General features: G+C 47.6%; 1 protein-coding gene across 16 annotated transcripts in view; it reads left to right on the forward strand.

The window, feature by feature from the left end:
* The window catches only part of CACNA1G (calcium voltage-gated channel subunit alpha1 G), a 143,512-nt gene that overhangs the window by 78,881 nt on the left and 40,456 nt on the right, over nucleotides 1-24,175 (forward strand). For 11 of the 16 annotated variants that reach the window (XM_030506539.1, XM_030506553.1, XM_030506542.1 and 8 more), the window contains 8 exons: nucleotides 3,579-3,647; nucleotides 6,355-6,448; nucleotides 7,035-7,219; nucleotides 7,365-7,811; nucleotides 13,360-13,460; nucleotides 14,585-14,708; nucleotides 17,654-17,722; nucleotides 18,599-18,783. In XM_030506539.1, coding sequence (XP_030362399.1) covers nucleotides 3,579-3,647; nucleotides 6,355-6,448; nucleotides 7,035-7,219; nucleotides 7,365-7,811; nucleotides 13,360-13,460; nucleotides 14,585-14,708; nucleotides 17,654-17,722; nucleotides 18,599-18,783 — 1,274 coding nt within the window. The remainder of the gene's footprint in view (nucleotides 1-3,578; nucleotides 3,648-6,354; nucleotides 6,449-7,034; nucleotides 7,220-7,364; nucleotides 7,812-13,359; nucleotides 13,461-14,584; nucleotides 14,709-17,653; nucleotides 17,723-18,598; nucleotides 18,784-24,175) is intronic. The other 5 variants (XM_030506547.1, XM_030506550.1, XM_030506554.1 and 2 more) reach the window with 1 other exon arrangement.

Raw genomic sequence — 24,175 nt, forward strand, 5'->3', positions numbered from 1 at the left:
CTACTGCCTTCCCAACTGTCCAACTTGGAGCGAGTGAGCATGTCTCCTAGTCCCCATGGTGGGGGACCTGTGATGCCCACCCTATCTCTGCAAAAATTGACTGTCCATGAACATCAGTAAGGGGAGGGGACCTTAACACCCTGCCCAGGGTTTTGGAGAGGTAAATCTAACCTGAAACTGCTCACTGGGATCTGCTTGTACAGGCTGTGCTTTTACACACTATCTCTGATGGTTATAAGCACTCTGGGGTGACTAAATATTATTTAAGATTTATGGCTTGTGTATAATAATATCCTCCCACCCTATGAAGATCTCTGCACAGAACTGTTTTTATTATTATTACTATTATTTTTGGAGCACAGTTTGGAATTAATGGAGTCGTACTGGGAGACAGCAAGAAGAAATACTTCTTAGTTTTTGTATCGTCTCTCTCCATGTTGGTGCTTTTCTAATTGTTATTGTTGTAGCTGTTTCTGTCTGTAAATTTCCCCCAACATTTCAGCCGAAGAGAAGATCACTTCCAGGTTCTCCCAAATAGCACAACGTTCCCTTGCCCAAGTGAGAAGAGGTACAAAGCTCCTTGTGTGCTTGTGATGACGGTTTTGAAACCGAACCTTTGTTCAGTTTAGCAAATTGATTCTCTGAAGGTCGACAAAGTGGGAGATCACCTGCTGCACCCACTTCGTAGAGAAAAGCAGCCTTTAAATGCAGCAGCCTTTAAATGCAGCAACCCCTTTTCCAACCCCTGGTCCTCAAGGGAGGCTGACACCTCTGGTCCTTGGCTCAGCCTGGTTTTTCATGCTAGAGCATCCCATGCTCCTACTCCGCCAGCCTGTTTCCCTCAGCAGCAATTTATCCCACGCTTGCTTTGCGACCAGCTGGTTCCATGGCACATCTCCCTGTAAACTCATGCCCTGGCTTAATGCACTGTGATTTAATTCCAATAACCATGCCCTTGAGGGTATGTCTTCCCTGGAGTCAGGGGAACCGCCTGCAGCACTCCCCAGGTTTGCTTTCAGCTGTTTTTTGCAGCAGGGCTGCCCCATCCCTGCCCCTGCTTCTCCTCTGCAGGGTTTCTGCATAAGCTGCAAGTGTGCTTGAAGTGCAGTGTCAATCAGGGAGTAACTTCCGATTTAGGGAAGCACTGAGACAGCCTGAAGGCAGGGATGCTTGTGCTGGTACTCAGAGGCGACTGAGGGGACGAGGATCCAGATCAGCCTCCAAAGATTAAACCCTCTCTGGCCAATTCTGCCCAACCATGGCGCTATCTATGGACTTCAGTAGTTTGTGACTCTGATTACAGTGTTATTTTTTTTACCTTGGGGTTTGATTGTTTTATCTTTTGGGATTATTTTAATAATAATCTTTCTCCACATCCTTGTTATTCTGCATTCTCCACAATCTTCCCATAAATTACAATGGGTTCAAGAGATTCCTTGGCTCAAGCCAAGTTTCCCACAGCAAACAGGGAGCAACTGTCTGCTGGAGGTCAGGAGCCAGGTCTGGCCTTGCTGGTTTATGTTAAGTCAGCTTGGCTGGCATGTAGCTTTGCAAACAGATCTCATCCTGGTTTTTGCTAGCCAGCACACAAAGGATCCTCTCCTAAGCAGAATTAATAGAGAGATCATCTCTCGCTGTAAACAAACCCCAGCATCTTCCTCCCGTGATTGCACTTGACCCTTTTGAGTTGGGTTGTTGGGTGGTTTTTTCCATTCTCCTTCAGATTTCTGGGCTGAAACACAATCCCAGGGCTGCTGCCTTTATCTCCCTGGTCCTTGAGTGCCTTTCCTCAATCTGCAAGCACCTCGTTAATTTTAGTGCATGGCTTTGCAGCCCCAGTTGCTAGGCAGCAAATGTATATAAGCAGTTGAGAAACAAAAAGGACCTGTTCCAAACTTTAAATACGGAGCAGTATTTTTGCAGGATTGAGTTTCTTTTTCTGTTCCTTTCTTTCTATTTGGTCACCTGCTTCTCTCTAGCAAGAGGCACACAGAGGACTTTGTGTGGTTATTTTTGACTGCGTGTTCTCCGATTTAACTGGAGCCTGGTGTTGGTGTGGGGAAGGTGAGCAGGGGACTCCGTTTGATCGAGCTGCTAATTTGAGATTGCAGCCTGACCTCTCAGGTCCCTGCCCAGGGGACTTCTCTCTGAAGCAAAGAATGACTTCTCTTCGACAGGCATAAAGCTTCTTTTCCGAGGGACTTTCTAACAATACTATCTCTAAACTGTATTCTTCCATTGGTAATCCTCCCAGTTTTGTGTCCCTTTGTCCCTGGCCATCCTCACTTGTGGGTTTTTTCCTTCCCCTCCTTTGTGCCCTCTCCCTCCTTAGTACTACAGGTCCTCCAGCCCCTCTATCCTTTCCTCTGCAGGACATTACCTGCCCTGTGAATGTAGCATCCTTGGATAAAGATGGACTTTGACTTCTTCCGGGCTTCAACAGTCCCTTCTCCCTTAGCAGGGATTTTGGATGGTGTTTTTCTTGCATCCCTTACCTTTTGCATTCCTATCGGTTTCATTGGGATTTTCCTTGTGAAAGAAAAGTCTTTCCATGTTTTTCAATGCCTTTTCTGTCTCTCTCTGTTACAACCAGAGACTTTAATTTAAGTGTTTGTCACCAGCAAATCACCATTGTCTAAACATCCAGACCCCAAAGCTGATCCGTCTTTCTTAAACTCTTCACCCCAATCTAGAATGGGATGAGTTTTGCATCCTGTGTAGCAACCAGAGGAAAGACCCATTGCCCAGCGGGCAAGAAATTAAGCTGGTGGGACAAGCTGTGCCCTCCTGCAGTGTGTAACCTGCTGAAGCATGCCGAGGAGCATTGGGAGAGCCACCCCTGAGGAAGAGGAAACACAATGAGGTGAAAAATGGCCTATGCTTCCCAACTGGGTAGGGAGGGACTGACTTCTGGTGCTGTGAAGAGCTGCTGGGGCCAGTTGTGTGGCAAAGCCCCCTAGAGCAGGGCTGTGCCCCCTTGTCTGCTGTTCTCTGTCATGTTTGGCCAGCCCACTGATTTAAACGGGTGTCTTCACTAACGGGGCTGAAGAGGAATCTGAACTCACAACAGATTCCGGTGGCTTTCCTTAAATGAGGTATTTCACCTGACAGTAAGAGGACTAATGTTGTGTTAATCAAACATTCATTAAAAGCCTCCACTGCCGTTTAATGAAGGCGTCATAAATAAAGATCCCATTATGCAGCTGCAAAAAAAAAAAAAAAAAAAGAATTAAAAAAAATCATGTTTTCAATAATTAGCTGGTGTTTCATTAGCACAATTATCACTTAGGAGATGAAGAAAGCTCTGTTTGAAACACTTAATTTAAAGGTAAGGCTGGTCCCTTCGAACGGCTTCCCTCGTCTGAGATCTTCCAGCCCTTCCCTGCGTCAAGTGGAGTGGGTGCCCCAGCCTGGCTCTCCATTGCAGCCACATGCTGCCCCTCTCCCTTTCCCCTCTCCTTTCCTTCCTTTTCTCATGTGTTTTTTGATTCCCCATTCAGTCCTACTGTTGAAACTGTGACAATTGAACCCCCCCCCTTCCCCTTCCTCCCCCTTTCCTCCCCCCGTTTCTCCTTCAGGAGATCTCCAAGCGAGAAGACGCGAGTGGGCAGTTAAGCTGTATTCAGCTGCCTGTCGACTCGTCGGGGGTATGTACACACAGCACATCCCACCACCCACCGTGGTTGTCTCTCTCGTGGTGCCTGGTCACATGCTGTGGTGCTGTTCTCATTGTAGTAGCTGTCATTCTTTTGGGGTTTGTTTGGGTGTTTTGGGGGTGGTTTTGGTTTCCTTTTTGTTGTCCTCATTTTCAAGTCAGCCCTGATTTTAAGTCCCTTCCTTCTCTGGGGGAGCCAGGTAAATTAAGGTGTGTGCTTTGGGGTGACTTCAACCCCTGCTCTCACCAACCCCTTTCCGGATGCCTGCTCTGGGGAAGGTTCCCCATGGGGCTGTCACAGCACGGTCCCATCCCAGGGACCTCCCTAGGGATGTGGATGTGATGCTGAAGAACTCCCTCCATTACACAGGCAGAGGAGGGTGCCTGGGAGTGAAGGGACCTGGAATCAAGCCTATTTGTAGACACGTGTGTGTGAGAGCCCTGTGCTCAGCAGGACAAGGTTGGATGGCGGCAGTGTGTCCCAGAAAGGCTGGCTGGGATGCTGGGATTGCCAGCAAGATGCCGCGCTACAGCACGGGTCAGGATGTGACATGGTCCCATTCAGGTCTAAGGAAGCTGTGGATCTCTGAAGTGCTGCACACCCCAAACCTTACTCTTCTGCCACCCTCACCTTTCTCTTCACCACTCCCTTCCCTTTCTGTCCTTTCCAAGAAGTCTTGCTTTTCCCTCAGCACAAAAGCCTTTTCCCATTGTATCACAGTGTGTCAGTCCCCTTCGGTACAGGCCGGTTTAGCCATTGCACCATCTGGTCCATCTGGACGTACCCTCGTTTCCCAAAAGGATTTTAACTCCCTGTTCTCTCATAACCCCTTTTCTATCCAGAAAGGCAAACTGGGAGTGCAAGACCAGGTAACGGGCAGCAGCCCCGGCTGCGCGATGCTTGCCTGCACCATACTGAGTCTGGCACGTGGTGTTTTGGAGGGGATGCTTTCTGCCCTCCAGATGTGGGGTTTGGTGCTGGGGAAGGAGGGGGGAAGTCCCCATGTAGCTCTGCTTTTCCATCTCGGCACGCATCATGCACCCGAAAACTTTCCTTTAGGCTGTTAAAGAACACTCCAGGAATACAAATCACATAAAATTCTTCCCGTTATTTATTCCTTTTTAATAACCCATTAGGGAGAATGAGTAATTCCTGGCAGGCCCACTGATGGGCTGAGCTGGGAGCCTCCGCAGGGAGTGTACCTGGAGCCAGCTGGAGCCCCTGTTCATATGGAGACACGGGTTTGACTCCAGCGAAGTTCAGGCCAGCCTGACTTTACTGCTCCCCCTTGCAAGGTGCATTCCTGACCTTCCCAGTCTGTGTCTTCCAGGATGAGCTTTGCTGAACAGCACAGAAGTCCTGGATCCCCAGGAGGGGAAGTTTTGAGCCAATACTTCACATCTATTTTGCCTTAAAAACATGTGCCTGAGAGTGTTCAGTCTGCCTGGAATAAAAATCCCTTTAACTGTTTAGTGACCCCCTTGAGAATATTAGGGCTCATCCCTCTGGGTTTTTTCTTAACAGAGGCACAGGGCACTGGACATTGTGTCAGGTGCCATCTCTTCTTCCCATCCCATATTGAGCCCTTCTGGGTTTTTACAACCAACAGGTACCCGAGCACCAAACCTCCGCAGTGCTGGCCAGGGCTCCTGGGGATGCAGCTTAGTGTTGGTGGGGTTTTCTTGGGCTCCTGGTCTCTCCCAGCTGAAGTGAGGATCTGCTTGGCTTCTCTCATCCCAGCATCCTCCCTCCCTTCCCACCTCTCCTCCATCACGACGGGGCTTGGTGCCCTTTGCCAGAGCAGCAGTTTCAGCCTTGAATCCTCCTCTTTTGGATGGGTATCGTTCTGGCGAGCACCATTGCCCGTCAGGTGTATCCTGACTATACCACACCCTAAGCGCCTTTCTGCAGTGCCAACGGACAGAATCAGTGGGGGGCACAGGGACATCCCTAATCAGGTCTGTGCCACAGAGCCCAGGCACCACACTGCAAGCAATGGTAAAGCTCTTCTCTCCCTTCCTGAAGATGGGCACATGTCAGAGCAGGCAGCTCTCACTCAATCCTGATGTTTGAAATGCTACAGAGGAATCTAAATCTCCAAAATGATACAGCATAAATCCGCAAAGCTTCTGCTTCTGTTGTGTGTTGCAGCTTGGAGGGGAATGGCCACCCATGGCAGTCGTTATCAGGTTCTGTGCTGGTGGGGCATCCACTGACATGTCCCCATTGGAAACTCAGGGTCCTTTGTGCCCTTACTGAACCCTGCATTGCTTCAGTGAAGCATCACTAGAAAGAGCCACACACAGGGAGTTTTAAGCCATGGTGTATAAATTATGACAGATGAGTAGGGTCAACTTTTGCCCCAAAATTGCTCATCAGATATCTGTCCTTCCTGAATATCTGCCCAGTATGCAATTCCAGCAGCAAAAATTCAGCAGTGGTTTGCGTTTTTTCCTGATCCCTTTCTGGGGCTGCGTTTGGAGCCAGAAGCAGTCTGTCTTCCTGGTAGGAGGTTAATTAGTCTGTGGTATAAATATGTGCATGCGTCATTTTGTGAAAGGTGATGTTGCATCGTGGTACGAAATTCAGTGGATCCGTAGGTGTGGTGTTGGAGAAGGGAATATCCGGTTTTTCAGAGGGGTGTCCATGCATGGTAGCCCATCACCCTCCTTCCTGAAGCCCTTCTGTTTTGCTCCAGGGTGATGCTTCCAAGTCTGATTCAGAGGGGGATCTCTATCACCGCAGCCTGGAAGAGGAGGGAGGACTTAAGAAAAACTTGTCGAATCCAGCCTGTGAGTAACAACCCCAGGAGGACAGGCCCTTTCACAGAGACCTTGCTTTACTGGGAAAACAATGCATCCCAAAGGAAAAGGTCCTCCTAGAGAGAATGGTGTAGTCCAAGCTGTGGCATGCTTGACGTTGCAGCAGGCTTGTAGCATGGGGTGGGATTGTGGGATGCAGATAGAGAGACGTGGTGGCATTTGGGCTGTAATCTCCCTGCTGAGCCTGAGGTCTGGGTATTCAGGGTGTCTCAGCAGAGGCGTAAGTGAAGGAACCACAAGGAAGGAGGATAGAGGGAGTGGGCATAGGCAGGCAGGATCCCAGGGATGGAGCTGGTGGGTGTTGGTCAGAGGGTTGGGGGCAGCAGGTGACAGTCTCACTTTGGCACCCAGTCCCATTGGCACCTTCTCCCATTCCTGATTTACATCCCCCTGCCAGGCTGAAGGATGAGCTCTCAGCTCTCCAGAAGTGCTTTTTATCCCCCATCCTTCTGACTTGGAGTAGAGCCCTCTCTGTGCAACTGTTTTGCCAGCCCGATTTTAGGTTGTAGATGTTCCCTTTGAGGTAAAACACCTAAAACCCACTTGTGTCTTTCAGTGATGGCCCTGAGTGATTACCCAGAGCTGAAGAAGAGCCTGACCCCACCACTCATCATACACACCGCTGCCACACCGATGCCCATGCCCAAGAGTGCCATGTTTGGAGATGCAGCACAGGGCTATGAGTCCCGTCGGGCCAGCGGCGTCTCCATGGACCCTGCTGCCTATGAGCTCAAGTCCCCGGTACTCCCGTCACCTCCTCTTGTGGATGCTCCACATGTCCATTGGGCCTGTGGGGCTGTCTGTCCATCCATCCATCCGCCCCAGCTGGTGCAGCAGCACAGGGCGGGTAGCATGGGGCTGATGCTGTCCCTTGTCCTTCCCGCAGCCCAGCGCCCGCAGCTCCCCGCACAGCCCCTGGCGCGCCAGCAGCAGCTGGAACAGCCGCCGCTCCAGCTGGAACAGCATCGGCAGAGCCCCCAGCCTCAAGCGCCGCGGGCAGAGCGGCGAGCGCAGGTCCCTCCTCTCTGGGGAAGGGAAGGAGAGCTCAGAGGAAGGGGAGAGCTCGGATGATGAGCGCTCCAGCCGGGCTGGCAGCTTCAATGGCTCTTTGCCTCATCGCATGGAGTCGCTGGAAACAAAAGGCTCCTTCGACCTCCAGGATACGCTGCAGGTGCCTTCCCTGTACCGGACCAACAGCATGCACAGCAGCCGAACCTCCACCTCCGAGCACCAGGACTGCAACGGGAAGACCTCTCCGGGCCTACTGCTGCACCAGCTCCACCTGGATGACCCCCGACAGGACTGCGATGACGGTGATGATGAAGGCAACATGGTAAGGCAATGCCAAGCTCTCATTTTGGCCTTTTTTCCTTGTCAAAGTGATGCTTGTACCTGTCTCAGGAGGGCATGAGTGGGTGCAAAGCAATGGCCTGTGGAGGAATAGGTCTGCCATCACCACCACATCAGACTGAGTGACCCAGAAGAACACCAGAAGGTCTGTGGGCTGTGAATGCCATCAGAAATGCAGTTGGCATCATATTAAGTATTTCAGTGCAGTATCAGCTGGTTCATGATGGAGAGATCAGGACAAAACTTCCCAGGTTCTGCTAAAAGGTGGAGAGCAAAGGCTATCTCTTGGAAGCATATGCTCTTCTGGTTTTATTTTTTCTGTAAGAAAAACCTAAACCAAGTAACTTTCTCTGCACTCCAACCATTATTCAGCTTTTTGCCCTCACACACAGCAGCAGACAATTTCTGTTGACATCCACAGGCAAGGAAAGGGCAGGGTTCAAGACTCTGCATTAATTTCCATATGAAAAAGGCATTAGGCGAGTAAGTGTGTGTCTTTCAGGGGCTGAAAAGCGCCATTTAGGAAATATTAACTAAAAGGGCTGCAAGCACAGGGAAGGGACAAGGGTCCCTGGCTCTTTTTCCATGTGGATGCTCATATATTAAGGGAATAAGAGGAAAAAAGGCTGTTTTTCCAATGTTTTTTGCATGGCTGGATGAGAGGGGCTTGAGATGGGCAGCAGAATGCCTGCAGTTTTGGCTGTCACATGTATGTTGGGATGTCCTTGGGATGGTTTTGGGCTGTTTCCTGCTCTTCCCAGGTTACCACTTTGATTCACTTTACGTTGTTCTCAGGCTTAAAAATCTGATGTGTTATCCCCAGGCTAACTGTGTTTCTGTTGGTGAAGCAGACAGCTTTTGGATAGAGCCAAGTGATGGTAACCAGGGCAGTACTGAGATCAGGAAAGCTGCTGCTTGTGGACATGATTTTACTGTATTTCATGGAGTTTGTTGAATGAAAATGGAATTTGGAGCATGTGAAGGGGTGCGAAAGGCAGAGCTGACTCCAGAGAAGGAGCAGGAGGAGGAAGAGGGTTAGTACTGGCAGGATGGAGTCACTCAGCCATGAACTGCCTTTAAAAAAAAGCTATTATCCCATTACATCTCCAGCATGGATCCTCAGCCTGGGATTTTTACTCATTGTCTTAACCTGATTTTTAACCTCCATAAAATAAATTGAATTTTTGAGAAAAGGAGCAGTAATTATTTTTGGGAAAAGCACAATTAAGAGTGATCAAGAGCCCATGCTCTTTATTGCTAGCTAGGGATTTCTTTTTCATGCTCCAGCATCTCCCTTTTCCAGCTCATCTGGTCCAAACATCCCCCAGGTTCCTTCCTATTCCCCACAAGCTCAGAATCCAGCAGCCTCCCTTGTGCTGGACATGATGTGATGGGACATGTCCCTCCTCTCCTGTCCCATCAGCCAGTGCTGGCGATAGGCTGTTGAATGAGATGCATGTGTTTAATCTTTATTATAACAGCTGCTTTTAGTTTAAACCAAACATTGTCTGCTCTGTACCAAGGTCTGGCCACTTAGGGTTAGACCAAAGGTGCCTCAATCTTCTCCCATGGTGTGGCCACAAGCAAATGTCTAGGGAAAGAATAGGCAAAAGAGGGTAAATAAATTGTGCCCTAGCCCATGGTATAAGCCACAACTGGGACATCCACAGCTGGCTGGTGCTTTTCCCTACGTGCCAAAATATGTCTTCACTGTAAATCACTAAACCAGATGGATGGGAAAATATTGCTTAGATTAGCAAAATGAGCCCCCAGGTTGTGGAGCTTCCCTTTGTGATTCTCTCCTGATGTTTCGGGGGATGCTTTTCCCCTAAATTAGCCTTGACAAAGTCAGGGGAAAAAAGTAATTATTTTTTAAATGGAAAAAAATAAAATTCAGAAGTCCCCCACCAACAAAAGAAGAAAAGAACTCGACTGTTATTCAGATCAAAGTAATCCTAAATATGCCCTTCTGCAACAAAGCTTCACATCTCTCCTTGCTGCCTGGTTTTGATTGCCTCTGCGTAGAAATGAAAGGAAGTGCAAAGGCTTCGTTTGGATCTCCCAGGCTCCTGTTACATTAGTGCTGCTCTGCTGCCTTCAATGAGTTTATTCTGAATTTACACTCCTCTGAGCAGCTAGAATCAGGCCCCAGAAGTATAAAATCAGGGGACTGAAATATGCTTTTCATTGCCTGAATGCAGACAGAGCGAGCGATCTGCCGCCTGGTGGGGTTCATGTGGCTGGGACCGAGATCAGGGATCTGCTGCAAGGTCTTTGTTGTTCACATCTGCTGGATTTTGGATCCTTTTGGGTGCTTTTCTACCTAAATTACTGAGTGCTCAGAGCAGAAAGTGGAGGAAATATTGAACCTGCAACCAAATGTGTCCCCTCCTCCCTAAAACCTAATTGCACATTGCAACTGCAGCTCCTTTCCCCTTTGCCTATTTCTGTGGCATGCAGTCCAGCTACATCCCAAACCCTCTCCTCCTGCCCCTGCTTCATATTTAATATCAAATAATCAGGTCCCGAGTGCCTCTTTGCAGCTTCCAGCTTGCCTGGAGGTCTGTTGCCACTCAGAGCATTTTTCAGCAGTTCCCCCCTATTCCTTACAATAAATCTTTTATAAATCTAAGCCTCTCCCTTTACTCTGAGGAGTGCACCAGTCATCTTTTTAATGTCAACTGCCTTTCATCCTGCCCTCAGAAGTACATTAATATCTGAAAGTCCTAGGGAAAAAAAGAGCTATTTATCAGCAGCTCTCCTTGGTGTGGGATCAGAGGGCCCTGTTAGCACACTGCCAGGTGAAGGCAGCACTGCTGCTGCCTGTTAGCCCCTGCCTGCATGCGGTGGGGGGAGTTTGGGCAGTCTTACCCAGGGAGATTTTGTCTACGTTCCAGCAACTGAATTAAAGGGTAGTTTCTTTCTCCCCCTACATCTTTATTCATCCTGTCCAGGTGTGTTTTATGAATAAACAGATACGATTTAAACCACACAATCGATAGATCACTTTGAGCATAATGCAGGCTTAAGCAGCAATCAGCCTGATTGTAAGCAGTTGATGCGTGCCTGGACCTACTGGAGAAAGCATTTGATGGGACTTAGACTGGAAATGCTCAGGTTTTATTTCACAAATATCTTACATTTGGCTCAAATTAACTGAACTGCGTTGTTCCACTGGTGAGAATCTGGAATAATTCCTTTGCCTTTAGATTTCTATGGATGTACTTGACCCCACAAAGAGCAGCCAGGCTGCAGCCATAGAGATGTATTTGACCCCATAGAGAGCAGCCAGCCCCAGCCAAACCCTTGTGCTTGCCCTCACTCTACCACGTTGAATAGAGAGACATGATGGAAGATCACTTTTTGCCTTTGTTATCTGATTTAGCCCATGAACTGCAAGCTGCAACAATTAGCCAAACCCCGAAATATCTTTGGCATTAGAATTGGACAAAAGGAATATAAAGAAGCATTCTGTGCTGCTGACGCATTACCATTCACTACAAATCCCCATGATAAATACCAGAACTGCTTTGAATAATAGATACTTCTGGAAACCTTCCAATTTGCAAAATGAATTGGACTGAGGCGCAGCTATTACTCCATGTCCAGAGGCAGGGGTAGCAATCACTGTTCTCAGCACAACTTTGAGCAGACACCTGATCTTTACCCATTTATTTACTTTTGTTAAATCTATGGATAATTAAACTAACTAGGCTGCTTGAAGGGATAACACAAGCCCAAGGATGCATGCTCTATTAAATACAGCTTAGAGAGAAGGGAGCAGTTCTGACTTCTTGTCTGGAGTTGGAAAAGTGATGTGAAAACAGCCAAGATGTGGCCAAAACCTACTGGTGTGCTGTGGCGTAGAAGCTGGAAGGGAAGGACAGTCAGCAAAAGAAGAGGGGTAGGAAGCTCTTGCCTTTTATTGTTATTCAAACTTTTCTTGTTATTTTCACAAGGAGGTGGTTTTAATTTTCTGAAGGGTTCAGGTTGTCACCAAGTGCTTTCATTAAAACGGACACTACACTAGTTATTACCCATTGCTAATGAGACCCCTGGCTGAGTGCGTAGAGGAACAGAAAGCACTTCCCCCATTCCACTCAATTACCCTAATGAATCCCACTTTTACAGTCCAGAGTACCTCCAATTGCTAACAGTTTGGCTCCAAACAAATCCCTGCTCCCTGTTTCGAGGGCAAGATAAATACAAGGGCCTCAGCTCCAGGGTCCTGGTGCTCCTGGAGTGGTGACTCCTGTGAGGTGCTTCATGCTCACATCTCTGAGCATCTGCAGAAGAAAGCTTCAGAGAGCCCATGCAGCCAGATTCCTAGGTGTGTGCCAGCCCAAGCCCAGGTGGTAGCACAGAAATAAGGGTCATGAAAGAGCAGGGGTTCGGTTTTATTTGTCTGTAAATCCAAAGCACTGTGGTGGACACTGCATACACCAGTCTGTGGATTTATCTTCTGGTGCTTTGATTTGGAAGGGCTGGGAAAGCCCTGGCGTGGTGAGCGAGGTGTTGGCCTGGCTTCTGCTAGTTGTCCATGCAGAAGGCACTAGTGCTGTGGTGTCAATTGGATTAGAGATCCTGACCTCCCCTTGGAGACCTATGGCTGAGAAGGTGACAAACATAATCCAGAGGCTGTTGCAGTTGGGATGAAGCTCCCCCTCGGCATCCAATTTTTGATGTCTTCAGTTGACCTGTTGGCTAAAGCTTTTACAATCTGCCCTCCTGACCTTAAATAACCTTACAGACAATCTAAAGCATAAGTCTGTGTGGCTGAGGATGCACCGTGGCTTCAAGCAGGAATTAATTTGCAGGAGTCGGATGGCCTGTGTTCATGCAGGTCAGCCTGGCCACAGTGTTCCCTTCTGGCTTTATAATCTGCCATCTAATCTGTTCACGCTGAATGAGAGGCAGATGCTCACCATTGTGTTCCTGGACCAAAACTCGGGTCCCAAGTGATTTCTTCAGTTTTCCAGTGGTGCAGGGACATAGGGCTTGGCCCACGAAGCAGTAGGAATCCTTCCCTCTGCTCCCTTTATAACCTCTGACATAAGCATTATATATACTTAAAAAACCCACAAACAACAAACCCCTCACAGAAAAAATACCCTAAAAACCATTAGAAGATTCAGGTAGGCATCTAATGAGTATCTGGAGGGACTGAGGCTGATCAGAGCAGGTTATTCAGAGAGGGTTATCAGTCCTCTGGGCAAGGATTTTATTTATCATGTTTGTCCTCTCGGCTAACTGTGTGCCAGATGCAGTTACTGTAAGGAGGAAGAAGCAAGACCAAACCCTGTGAGCTCACAGTGCCAGCACAGCCCTCACCTGCCTGCCAGAGCTCCTTTTCCTGCCCAGAGGGGTCTTTTTTGGGGAGGAGAACATTGTATTTCAGCTTTGTTGAGCACTTGGAGATCTGTGTTCAGTAAAAAACTGCCCCAAGTCCTTCACTTGAAAGTGTGGGAGTTTATTGTTTTAACAGTTCTCTCTGTGTTTTCCTCCTGTTCTGCTGTACATTTTCCTCCTAGAGCAAAAAGGACCGCATGAAAGCGTGGGTACGGGCACGGCTCCCCACCTGCTGCAAAGAGAGAGATTCCTGGTCCATCTACATCTTCCCTCCTCACTCCAGGTAAGGCATCTGCGTTCAGGTGGTTGCTGGGCATGGATGCTCTTGTTACAATGGTTTGTTCTGCTTCTCTCTATGTCAGCCTACAAAACTCCCAGCCCTTCCCCTGCTCCAGCACTACATCAAGGTCACACAGCATAGGAGCATCCAGTAGAGACCCAATAGCCCAGGGTACAGCTGCAGCTTTATCAAGTTCATCATTTCCTTCATCAGTGATGCCAGTGCCCTGCAAGCTTTTCACTAGATGGAGCATGGGGAGTTTAAAGCAGGGGGAGAGGTGCTGGTTAGGCAGAGAAATCTGAATTTGCCCCCATTGAACACTTACAACATAGCAAAGGACACACCTTGGCCTCCTAGACCTACCTCTCAGCCTGGACTTCTCTGTCTTCCCCATTCCCTTTCTCCCTCTCCTAACAATCCCCAGAAAACACCCTCCCTTTCCCTGCAGGCCCCCAGCTCTTCCCTTCTCAAAGCCCAGCCATGCTGGTGCTGTCTGGGCTCCATGCTCTCCTCCATGTTCCTCTGAATATGCACACACATTCAATGAGGGTTTCCCATGGTAGAGCTGATGGGCAGCGGACAACACTGAAGTTCATTCACACAAAGATTAGAGAGATTTTCAGAAACAGATTTTGGGAAATGTAATTTGGTATTATAAATCCTGGGTCAGTGTACAGCCATCTGTCACAATAAATAGCTTCTATCCCTTTGTTCCATGTGCGCTCAACCCTCACGGGCTTGCTGGGAGTACTCCCTCCTTTATTTAAGCTAAATCTGAGCACTACAGACCAGCTAGGGGGTCGGATCCAAACGTGGCCACATATCCAAATTATGGAAGTAGCTGCTCCATTTCAAGTGACCCAAAGCCCCCTATGAACATTACCAGGGCTTGAAATTTGTGGCCCAATTCTGTAGCTAAGATCCTTTCCTATTCATACCCTGATCTGCCTGCAACGTGTGGCTCTGCCAGGGAGGGGATTGGGAGATTGTAGCTCATCTGCTTTGCAAACGGAGCGCTCGATTCCCCTGCCATGCATGGAGATGCTGTGTTCCTCCTCAGCCAGTTGAGCATTAATAGCTAGTCTCTGTGCCCTCTTTTTTGTTTCCACTTTTTCCTTTCTCGGCAGATTCCGTCTGATGTGCAATAAAATCATCACACACAAGATGTTTGATCATATCGTATTGGTGATCATTTTCCTGAACTGCATTACCATTGCCATGGAACGACCCAAAATCGAGCCCCACAGTGCCGTGAGTTTCTGAGGTTAACACTTTCCTGTGCTCCTCATGGAGCCAACCCCCATGGCTTGGACCCCTCTGCTGTGCACTTGGTCTCACTTTCTTTCTCTTTTTAAATGGGAAGCTGCCAACACCCCTTGTGTATCCTTTGAATGAGATATAGCAAGTCTCATGGTCTCTATCCAGTGCCCTGCTGGAGTATAAGAGCAGATCTCATAGCCTGCAGTAGATCAGATATCCCATTTCTGCAAGTACAATCAAGGTTTTAGCACATAAGCATGACATCTGTCTCTGTTTCCTTCTCTGATAAACCTTCAAACACTTTTCCTCTCTCAACACAATGTTCGTTTCTTCCATCTGTTCTCCACCGGCACGTATGTGCAGTGCAAAAGCAATGGGGGAAGCTGTTCATTTCATATTCTTCTCTCCCCTTTGTGTATCAGCTTTGTTGTGACACAAAAACCTGAATTGATACATGCACTGTGATGCCATTTCCCCAAACAATTTTGTTTAATGGACTACATAAGGTTTTCTCAAACCAGACCTTCACAGCATCAACATCCATCAGTCAGAGGGGCAGAATCCTATTGCTCTTTTATTTTAGCATAGATTGTGGCTCAGAGATACCCTGGGTTCTTGCTGATGTATTGCAAAAGACTGCTCATATCACATAGAATCTTGTTTTGTTGATGTAGGCGTGTCAGGCTGTTCATTTTTGTGGATCTTCAGTGTAAGACCTTAAAACTGGAGCTTTGGCTGCTCTGCGCCTATTTTAAGCTTTCCCTAGTAGTCCTCCTTACTGTAATAGTTTGCCCAGCAGGCCTTCCCCTAAATCCTTTTCTTTTGGTTATTATGTAGCCATGGTGCACTGACTTGCAGCTGCAAGAAGAGAGCAGGACTCCCTGCCAGCTGATCTAGCAGGAGGGAAATCACCCTGCTGTTCCCTATATGGGGCACCCTGAGAAAGTCTCTTGGAATCGCAAATGGTTTTTTGGAGCCCCTTGTTTTGTCCTCCGAGAGTTACCATCCACCAAGGCTGGCTCCGAAAGGAACTGTAGTTACAAAGGCATGAATGGAATGATGTGACATGCATGAGTCTGAGGAGTCCGCAGCGAAGAGGTGTTGCATGAAACCCAACACTTCATATATGAGAGGAGGAGGATGTGGTGCCCCCCTGCATTGGAGGAGTGCAGAGAGGAAAGGAGACTGGTGTGAGATTCATCAGCATCAGGTTATAAAGAAGAGAACCAATATGGATCATCCAGGTCTGGAGTGGAGCTGGACTGCAGCCTGGGAGCAGCAGAGAGGAGATAAGAGATGCTGAGCTGTGGGGCAGTAGCAGGGGATCCAGGAGGAGTGCATGGGCCCTGCCTGCACTGAGGGAAGCTCTCATCTGGAAACTGAGAGAGTTAGTTTAGCTTGAGTTGTTTAAAATAATTGTACTTTGCTTCCCCGAGCTGTGGATTTTCCAGCTGCTCCAAGCGAGTTCCCTTTCCCTGTCCCAGTTTCAGCTGCCTTATCAGAGTGGGGGATGTTGTTGCTAGCCAAAGTGCACTACCCATTGCAGAGTGCGCGACATGGGCCAGGGAGATTATCCTTCAAAATAGCCACGAGCTTGCCAGAGAGGAATGTAATATCCTCAGTCTCTCCTCCATCGTATTGCTGTTTTATCTCCAGCTCCACAAGCAGGTCCCTACCCTCTTTCTCCTGTGTGCTGCCTGCCCCTCTACAGCAGTCTTTTGTGTGGCAGTCAGCTAGCAGCCAGAGATGTTTCCTATCGCAGCTCCCGCAATCACAGTGAAGGTCTAGGACCTAATTAATTATGGACCCAGGATGGAAACAAGCTACTCTGTGGTTCCTGAGTCACTTTCAGTAAATCATGATCTGGCAAGCGAGAGAGTTGCCAAAGTGTTTTGTCTTGTTTAAATTGCATCTCATTTTGAGCGAGATCTGCATCTCCTACAGGACTGCTCTGTAGGGAGCAGCAGAAATAAATCCAAAATTGTTATTAGCAGAACTGGGGCTGGATCAATTGTATGCGTACATGCATACATGCACACGCATCATCTTTCCTCCAGCCTCAGACTTCTGCTGTCCATTTCTCAGCACAGGCAATCAGAGATTGTTTAGGGATTAGGGAAAAGTGTAATTTATTTAATGATCATCATTAAAAAGAAAGGTTTCTGCTAACTACAGATAGGGAACCAGCCCATGGTCTCATCTGTAATCACTAGCTGCTGTTGCAGATTGGTGGCAGTGAGGACTGCATGGTCTGGTGGATAGCACAGGGGACTGGGAGATGAGACTGTTGGGCTTCAAGCCAGGTCTAGCCTGTGGCTTTGGGCAAGAGAATCAACCTTTTGGGGGCAGGTCTCAGCTGGCATAAACCCTTAGAGCTTTGCTGGCTTCAGTGGAGCTGTGACAACTGATGCCAGCTGCACGTCAGCATCCCATGGGTCCTACTTGCCTTGCAGCACAGCCACTCGAATGTTGACTCAATTTCTAGGAGAATTGGGAGCTCAGTGATATTTGCACTGTGCAGTGACGTCCGCAGGTCAGGGGCAGATAGAGATTTGTCAAGCATATTTTGAGGGGATGAGTTCTCCCTGTTTCTGCTGGAGGGGGGGTGGATTTGGGGGTAGATGGGGAGATTTGGGTGCAAAAGTGGATAGATTTGGGCGCAGACGGGGGGATTTGGGGTCAGGTGCTGGTGGCTGCCCCTGTCCATGGTGCTGACACAGCCCCAGGCACTGGCTGTGCTGAATCCTTCCGAGTTGAATTGTCTAAACATTTTCTAAGGATTCTCTAAGGATTTTCCCCTTTGTGAGCAAACAGTCCAAGACTTGTTTCAGCACAGAAGCTGGAAAACAGTTAGCAACCACCCAAATATGCACAGGGAGATGTACAGCTGCAGAGAGCAGGCTATAAGATATTGTCTCTCATTTTCTTTTCCTTAGGAGCGGATTTTCCTAACGCTCTCCAACTACATCTTTACAGTTATCTTCCTGACTGAGATGACAGTTAAGGTAAATGAAGGTGAAGGCTAAGTGTGCCTGTATTATAGTAGTGATATTTTATTACGCTGGACTCACAAAACCCCTAGGTCTACCAGCTACCAGCGAGGTGTATATTTTCCTATTCTGCATTGTATTCAAATACCCACCACATGTCTTATTCTGAGCACGTTTTACATCAGAACAATTTCAGTGAAGTTGCTCTTGATTTACACCATTATATGAGCAATGGGATGCTTCAATTCAGCAATCCTTTCCTATTCAGCAAAGCTCTTGAGTACATGCTTAACTTCAACCATGCATGTAAGACCCATTGTTTTCAACAACCAATTGTCCTCAACAATCTAAGCAGCTATGTGCTTTCCTGAGGAGGGAGAGACTTAAAATTAAGCACGTTGAAACACTTTGCTGGATTTGAGGCAGGAGGCTCAGAAACCCATTGCTGTAAATCTCTCTTGTGTAATTCATAATCATCTCGCAGAACAATTGCTCTTTCTTTGGAAAGTTTCTCTAGTTTCTTTATTTGCAAAGCTCATAAATGACTGCTTGGGTCGGCCACTCTGAACCTTTGCTCCAGCAGTCTACAGGAATAAATTATGATCAAACTTTCTATGCCAAAGCTAAACAGGAACAGTTTTGTGCAGCTACATTTAGCTGCATTAAAAATACATCAGCTGTAAGGGACAATCTGGGATGTTTCTGCAGAGGTATTTTTATAATTCACACAGTATAACACTTTGTTGATTTGTTTAATTAGGCTTCTATATTGCGAAGCAAATGGACTCACAAACTTGTATCTGTAAATACTGCATTCTCAGCAGGTTGTTAATGGGAAGAAACATATTGGATGCAATAGTCATAATTTGTTGCAACTTGGTGTCCGGGCAGGTGGTGGCACTAGGCTTGTGTTTTGGGGAGAAAGCCTACTTGAAAAGCAGCTGGAACGTGCTGGATGGGGTGCTGGTTCTCATCTCCGTCATTGACATCCTGGTCTCGATGGTGTCAGACAGCGGCACAAAAATCCTGGGGATGCTGCGGGTTTTGAGGCTGCTGAGGACACTGCGGCCCTTAAGGTAAGCACAGGAAGACCAAAAGGAGTGTAGGGTGCGTGTGCCAAAGGAGAGCTGAGCCTCTCCTGCAAGCAACAGCATCTGTGCAAGGCAAGGGGGAGATGTGGCAAGGGTAGGGTGCCTGTCACCAATGTTGTGCCCAGCCTCCTGCTGCTCCACAGACAATGAGCATCCGCAGGTCCTGCGGAGCCGTGAGGAGCTCCGGGTGCTCACCGTGTTTTGGGACCAGCCCCTAGTGCAGCAGTAAACTGATCAGTGCCTCTTTTGGCTCATTAAAACATACATCCCCTGCTATTTGTGTTCTCATTTGCTCTGTGTAAAGTGCAGCTTAACAGCTTCTTCTCCCCCTTCCCTTCAGGCAGTCAATGGCTTTCGTAACAAAGAAGGAAATTAGTAGCAGGTGGCAGATCATTTTTAAGGAAGCAGAGACTCAACTGTTGCTCAACCTAGAATGCAAAGAAGCTTTTTTTTCTCTCAGTTCCCCATTAATTTTACAGAGACATTTACTTTGAAAATTGCCCAGACAAGATGAAAGCAATTGTCCTGCTGACTTGGTCTCCCAGCTCTGACAGCAGGAGGTATGCTATGCTCCAGGAGCAGGCACACCTCTGACAAGAACCTGCCCAAGGACCAGCTTCTTCCAAACAGGCATCTGGTTTGTCCTGTACCCCAAGGCATGAAGGTTTCTCTCCATGCTAAATGCAGTCCCTCTTTAATACCATTGTTGCTGCTCTTGTTATGCAGCAGCTAATAAACCTTCCTGCTCAAAGCATCTTTGTGCTCCTGTCATATCTTACTGCTGCTTCCTTCATCAAAGGTTTGCTTTGAGTCAGGATTTTCTCTTTCAGGACAGAAAAATAGGACCCTGCTTCTGACAGAAAATGTTGTTTTACTACTCCTGTGTGAATAATAAGTCTAAATAACAATGACCGTGCCTATACATATATCCTTCAAATATCTCAACAGCTATGAAAGACATTCACTTAAATTGGGCTATATGTATGTTGTTCCTGGTGAGTTTTAGGACGTGAGCTGCTTTTAATCATTTTTATCTGGACAGACAGTGCCACTGGTGCGGTGCAGCTCCCTGACCACGTGACTGGTCTGTCCTATGTGACTCCAGTTCAGACCTCTTTTGTCTTCATGTGTCCCCTGGCATCTCCATGTCAACTGTGGTTTCTCAGGGTAGTTTCTGCCAGGTTGCTGGTTTGATAGATCTGGTGTGTTGTTCTGTTTTAGCTGATTTTTGACCTGGTTTAAGAAAACGTACAGAATAATCTGTATAGCTCTGGGTAAGAGGTGGATTGATTTCCCATCTCCGAACTGGGGAGTCCAAGTTTCTCTTTTGAGGTGGTGTGGTTAAATCGGATCTAGAGGAAGAGACCTGAGTTGTGCTGAACCCTACTAGAGACACCTGGCTTGGGTTGTGCTGAGTCCTGCTGGAGTTGCCTGTCTGACCTAGTAAAAACCCTGTATGCTTCTTTGTAGATCTATAGGTCTGCCTGGCCAGGACCTGGGTCTTTGGTTACTAGAGCCTTTCTCTGTAGTCACCTATATGCATGAGTAGTCTGCACTTCTGGGAATAATCCACTGAGTAACTGCAGGCTGGAGGAAGACCTGCCATCTGGAGCAGGATTAGGCTCTTCCATTGCTATTCCACTCCTGTTGGCATTTGGTATGTTTTCTCAAGAGAGCGTGTGAATGTGTTCAGTCAACATGCTGCTTTCTACTACAAAGGAAACGTAAAAAGGCAGCAACAAGCCCATTCCCTAAATATGTTCACAATCAGTTCTATTCCCCTGTAATTAGATTTGTAGGAAATGAAAAAGCAGCCATCAAACTGGGGGCTTTTCAGTAAGTCATAAATCTCCACATGTGGAAACCCATCTGCCTCTGCGATGCACATCTGGGCTGCCCTGTGCTGCCCGCTCTGCCTTTGCTGCTGGCTGCACTGCATGGCTCAGGGATCACATCGTCACTGCCTGGGATGTTCAGCTGGATCAACATGAGATGACAGCTGGGACAGGTGACTTGAGGCCTTTGCACACTGTGCACATCCAGTCCCTGTGTCTGGGTGAAGTTCCCTGTGGAGACCGAGACAATGTTTTTCTTTCCAGGAAGGCACAGGGCAGAGACCAAAGCAAATGCTCTGTCTTCTCCATGGAGGAGCTAAACCTGGCTCCTTCTGTCCTCCCTTTCTGTGAGCATTTGGGGACAAGGTTACAGGGAGGACACCTTCAGTGAGAAGCCAAGCCATTGCTGTGTGTGTCACACTCAACTTGAGAGCAGGGACAGCCCTTGTTGTATCTGTGTTGGCTTTCCTGGTTGATGGTCTGAAGGAGTTCTTGCAAAAGACCTCCCTCATTCTGCCTCTTATTTTCTCCTGTGAAAACAACCCTGCTGCTTTATGCAGCACACAAACCCACAAGTGCTTGTGCCTTTTGCCCAGACATTAAAATATACCGGCCTGTGTGCCAATCATGAGCTTTTGATTGCATGATTGATTATCAGCCTCCAAATTAAATCCATGAGCATTCCAGCCCAGCTTTATGACCAGAATTCCAAAAATACATTCACAAAGGAATGACATTTAAAGATATTTCCATGATCCTCTGATGTTTCAGCCAGTAGAGGGATTGCTTATACAATAACATTCCTTCCTAATGCGTTCAACCTGCTGTTGTTGGGATCAAGTGTTGTAGCTGAAGATACAAGAGAAATCAAAATGGAAAATGTATTTGGATTTAATGTGGATGGACTTCAGTGCTGTTTTACTCTCTACAGAGCCTGGGCTTTAACTTCCAAAGAAGTTAAATTATTCACTTTTTATACCATCACAGTATGAAATAGTAATTTCAGAGACTCTCTTCTATCTATCACATCATCTTTGCTAGGTTTTTTAATCTGTGGAGGAAGGTCTTCATTAATGTTGATCTGCTGCTTCATCTAAGTGCTGCTGCTACTTCTGAGATCTCTGATCAGGCTAGCGGGCTTAACATTAGCAAATGTGATCCAGCTGCGATGAGGCTGGCAATGAGTTTGGAGTGTCTCACACCAGGGGTTTAATGGCCTTGGGAATGCTGAGACCGGCAGAACCAGGAGGAACTCGAGGGATTAACATTTCTTCACACTGGAAAGAGAAAAAGGCAAAATGGTCTCGTTTCAATTTCCACATTTGTCACATGCCAAATGCAGACTGGAATTGTCCTGAATGCAACGTCGGTGGGTCTATGCCTCTGGCACACCCTGAGGGCTCCAAATCAGCTGCATCCTTCAGCGATAAATAGCAGGAGTGGTGGGTCAGATAATATGAGTTTACAAGCCTGCTATCAGCAGGATGTTGGGCAATATTGATGAGGTGTGGGGATGCTGCATGTTGGCATGTTGAGGGTGATACTAACAATCTGGAAATGCTCAGGATTTCATTGGCACCTCTTAAGAGAGTTAACAGACTCTCAGGAGAGCAGCAGGAGTCTGCACAGACTTGCCTTGACGTTGGATCAAGCCCTTAGTCTGAGGAGCTCCAACGTTTTCTTTAGTAAGAACTATTACTTTTCCAAATCTTTTCAAAGTCGTTTCTCCCTGTAGGGCTGGAAACACCGCTGGCGTGGAGCTAAACTGGTGGCAGCTTTTACCCTCATGCATTCTCATTTGAGGAATTCCCTGGTTGATCAAAACACTGAAAGCAGCCAAATGCTGCAGTTTCTCAGCCCTTTTTTTCTCAACACACATGGCTTTGTGAAGTCAGACAAGTAACCTCCTATTTTCTTTCTCTGCTGGATACCGAACAGTATCTCACAAGGGAAATCACTTTATTATTTCTAGAATAGGCTTTCTTAATAAGTGTTGGACAAGATTATCAGCTTTATACTCTGGAGACTTAATTTTTTTCCCGTTCCTCAAAATTTAAGGATGCTCCAGTAGCTTACACCACAGACCTTCAATTTAGAAGACCTGACTTTGGTTCCATCTTGTGTGACAGTGGACAGTATATAGATAGTCAGGATCTTTAAAGGCACCAAAGTACCTAATTTCCATTTAAATCATTGGAATGGAGTTGCTGCATACCTCTGAGAACATGGCTTGCTGTCTTCCCATGCCTCAGTTTCCCATCTGTAGTTTGACAGTTGTATTTCACCCAGGATTGTGTGAGGGTAATATGTGAGGGATGGCGAGGTCTTTAGACCACCTGAGGATTTAGAAGAGAGATTCAGTCTCAGACTGTCCATCCCGATGCTTGGTTTGTGCACTTAGGTGGAGCGGGAAGAGCCCTTGCCTAGCCAGTTAGGCTGGATTAACCGGTACCTTGAGTTGGGCACATTAACCTGCTGTCCAGCCACCTCTGCTAGGTGTCCTCAGCTCACCTCTCAGCCTTGGTGCAGGTACAATGCACAGCAGCAGCAGCAGCATCCCTGCCCCAGAGAGGACCTCAGCCTGGGCTAATGCACATGGGCAGTTTTGCCAGCTCACACTGAACTTTTCCATGCTTCGGTGGCTGCATGGGGTCCACACCGTCCCCTGGAGCCATCTCAGCCTTGAGCAGCCATCTGCTCCCTAACTCATCTAACCCCCAGCTCATTCCCTAAAATGTCCCAGATCTGAGCATCAGGAAAGCTGAGGTGTCTGAAACAGGGAGCCACAGCAGCTACCTGGAAGAGACATCCAGCGTTAGGAATAGCAGCATCTGCCTTTTGTGCTTCACTGCTAAGGGAGCGGATAAAAATACCACCATCTGTTTATTTTTTAAATGATAATTGATGAGTTACCCTTGACATTTCAAGTAAATATTTAACCAGAAAAAAAGGGAAATAATAATTTCTAGCTTTTCAGGATTCTGTTTAAAGCTAACTGGTTTTGAAAGCCCTGCCGCCTGTGCACTGCAGTTCGCTAAACCAGTCGGCTCTGGGGCAGCGGAGGATTGGTGCAGGCTTGGCTGTGGTCCCAGCTAAGGCCATGCATGCTGGGCAGGTGGATGCATCCTTGGGGACCTCTCCTGGGAGCATCATGCCTGGGAGGGGGAGAGAAGAGGAGAACTTGGATTGTCTCCCAGCAGCAAAACTCCAACTGTCCTTCAGGTGGTGCAGCCAGGCTTGGGGTGAAATGGAGGAGTCAGTGAGAGGACTCCCATGGCAGAAACACCAAGGTGGGGAATTTTGTGGCACTTTTGAGTGCCAAGTGTTCAAAGGAGTCACCAGCCAGCATCCCTCTGACTTACACAGCAGACAGCTATTTCTGCCTTGGGAAAACACAGTTTCTGTGGCATCAGTACAAATTGATTTACAGTGCTAGTGAAATGCTTAATTCCAGTTGGCATCAAGAGCAGGGAGGTGTGTAACCTCTTCAGATGCCTTTCTCGGTCCCCCAGCTTCTCCATCTTCAGGTCTGTGAGCCTGCA

Source organism: Strigops habroptila, chromosome 14 (genome assembly GCF_004027225.2).
Source record: "Strigops habroptila isolate Jane chromosome 14, bStrHab1.2.pri, whole genome shotgun sequence".
Lineage (NCBI taxonomy): Eukaryota > Metazoa > Chordata > Aves > Psittaciformes > Psittacidae > Strigops > Strigops habroptila.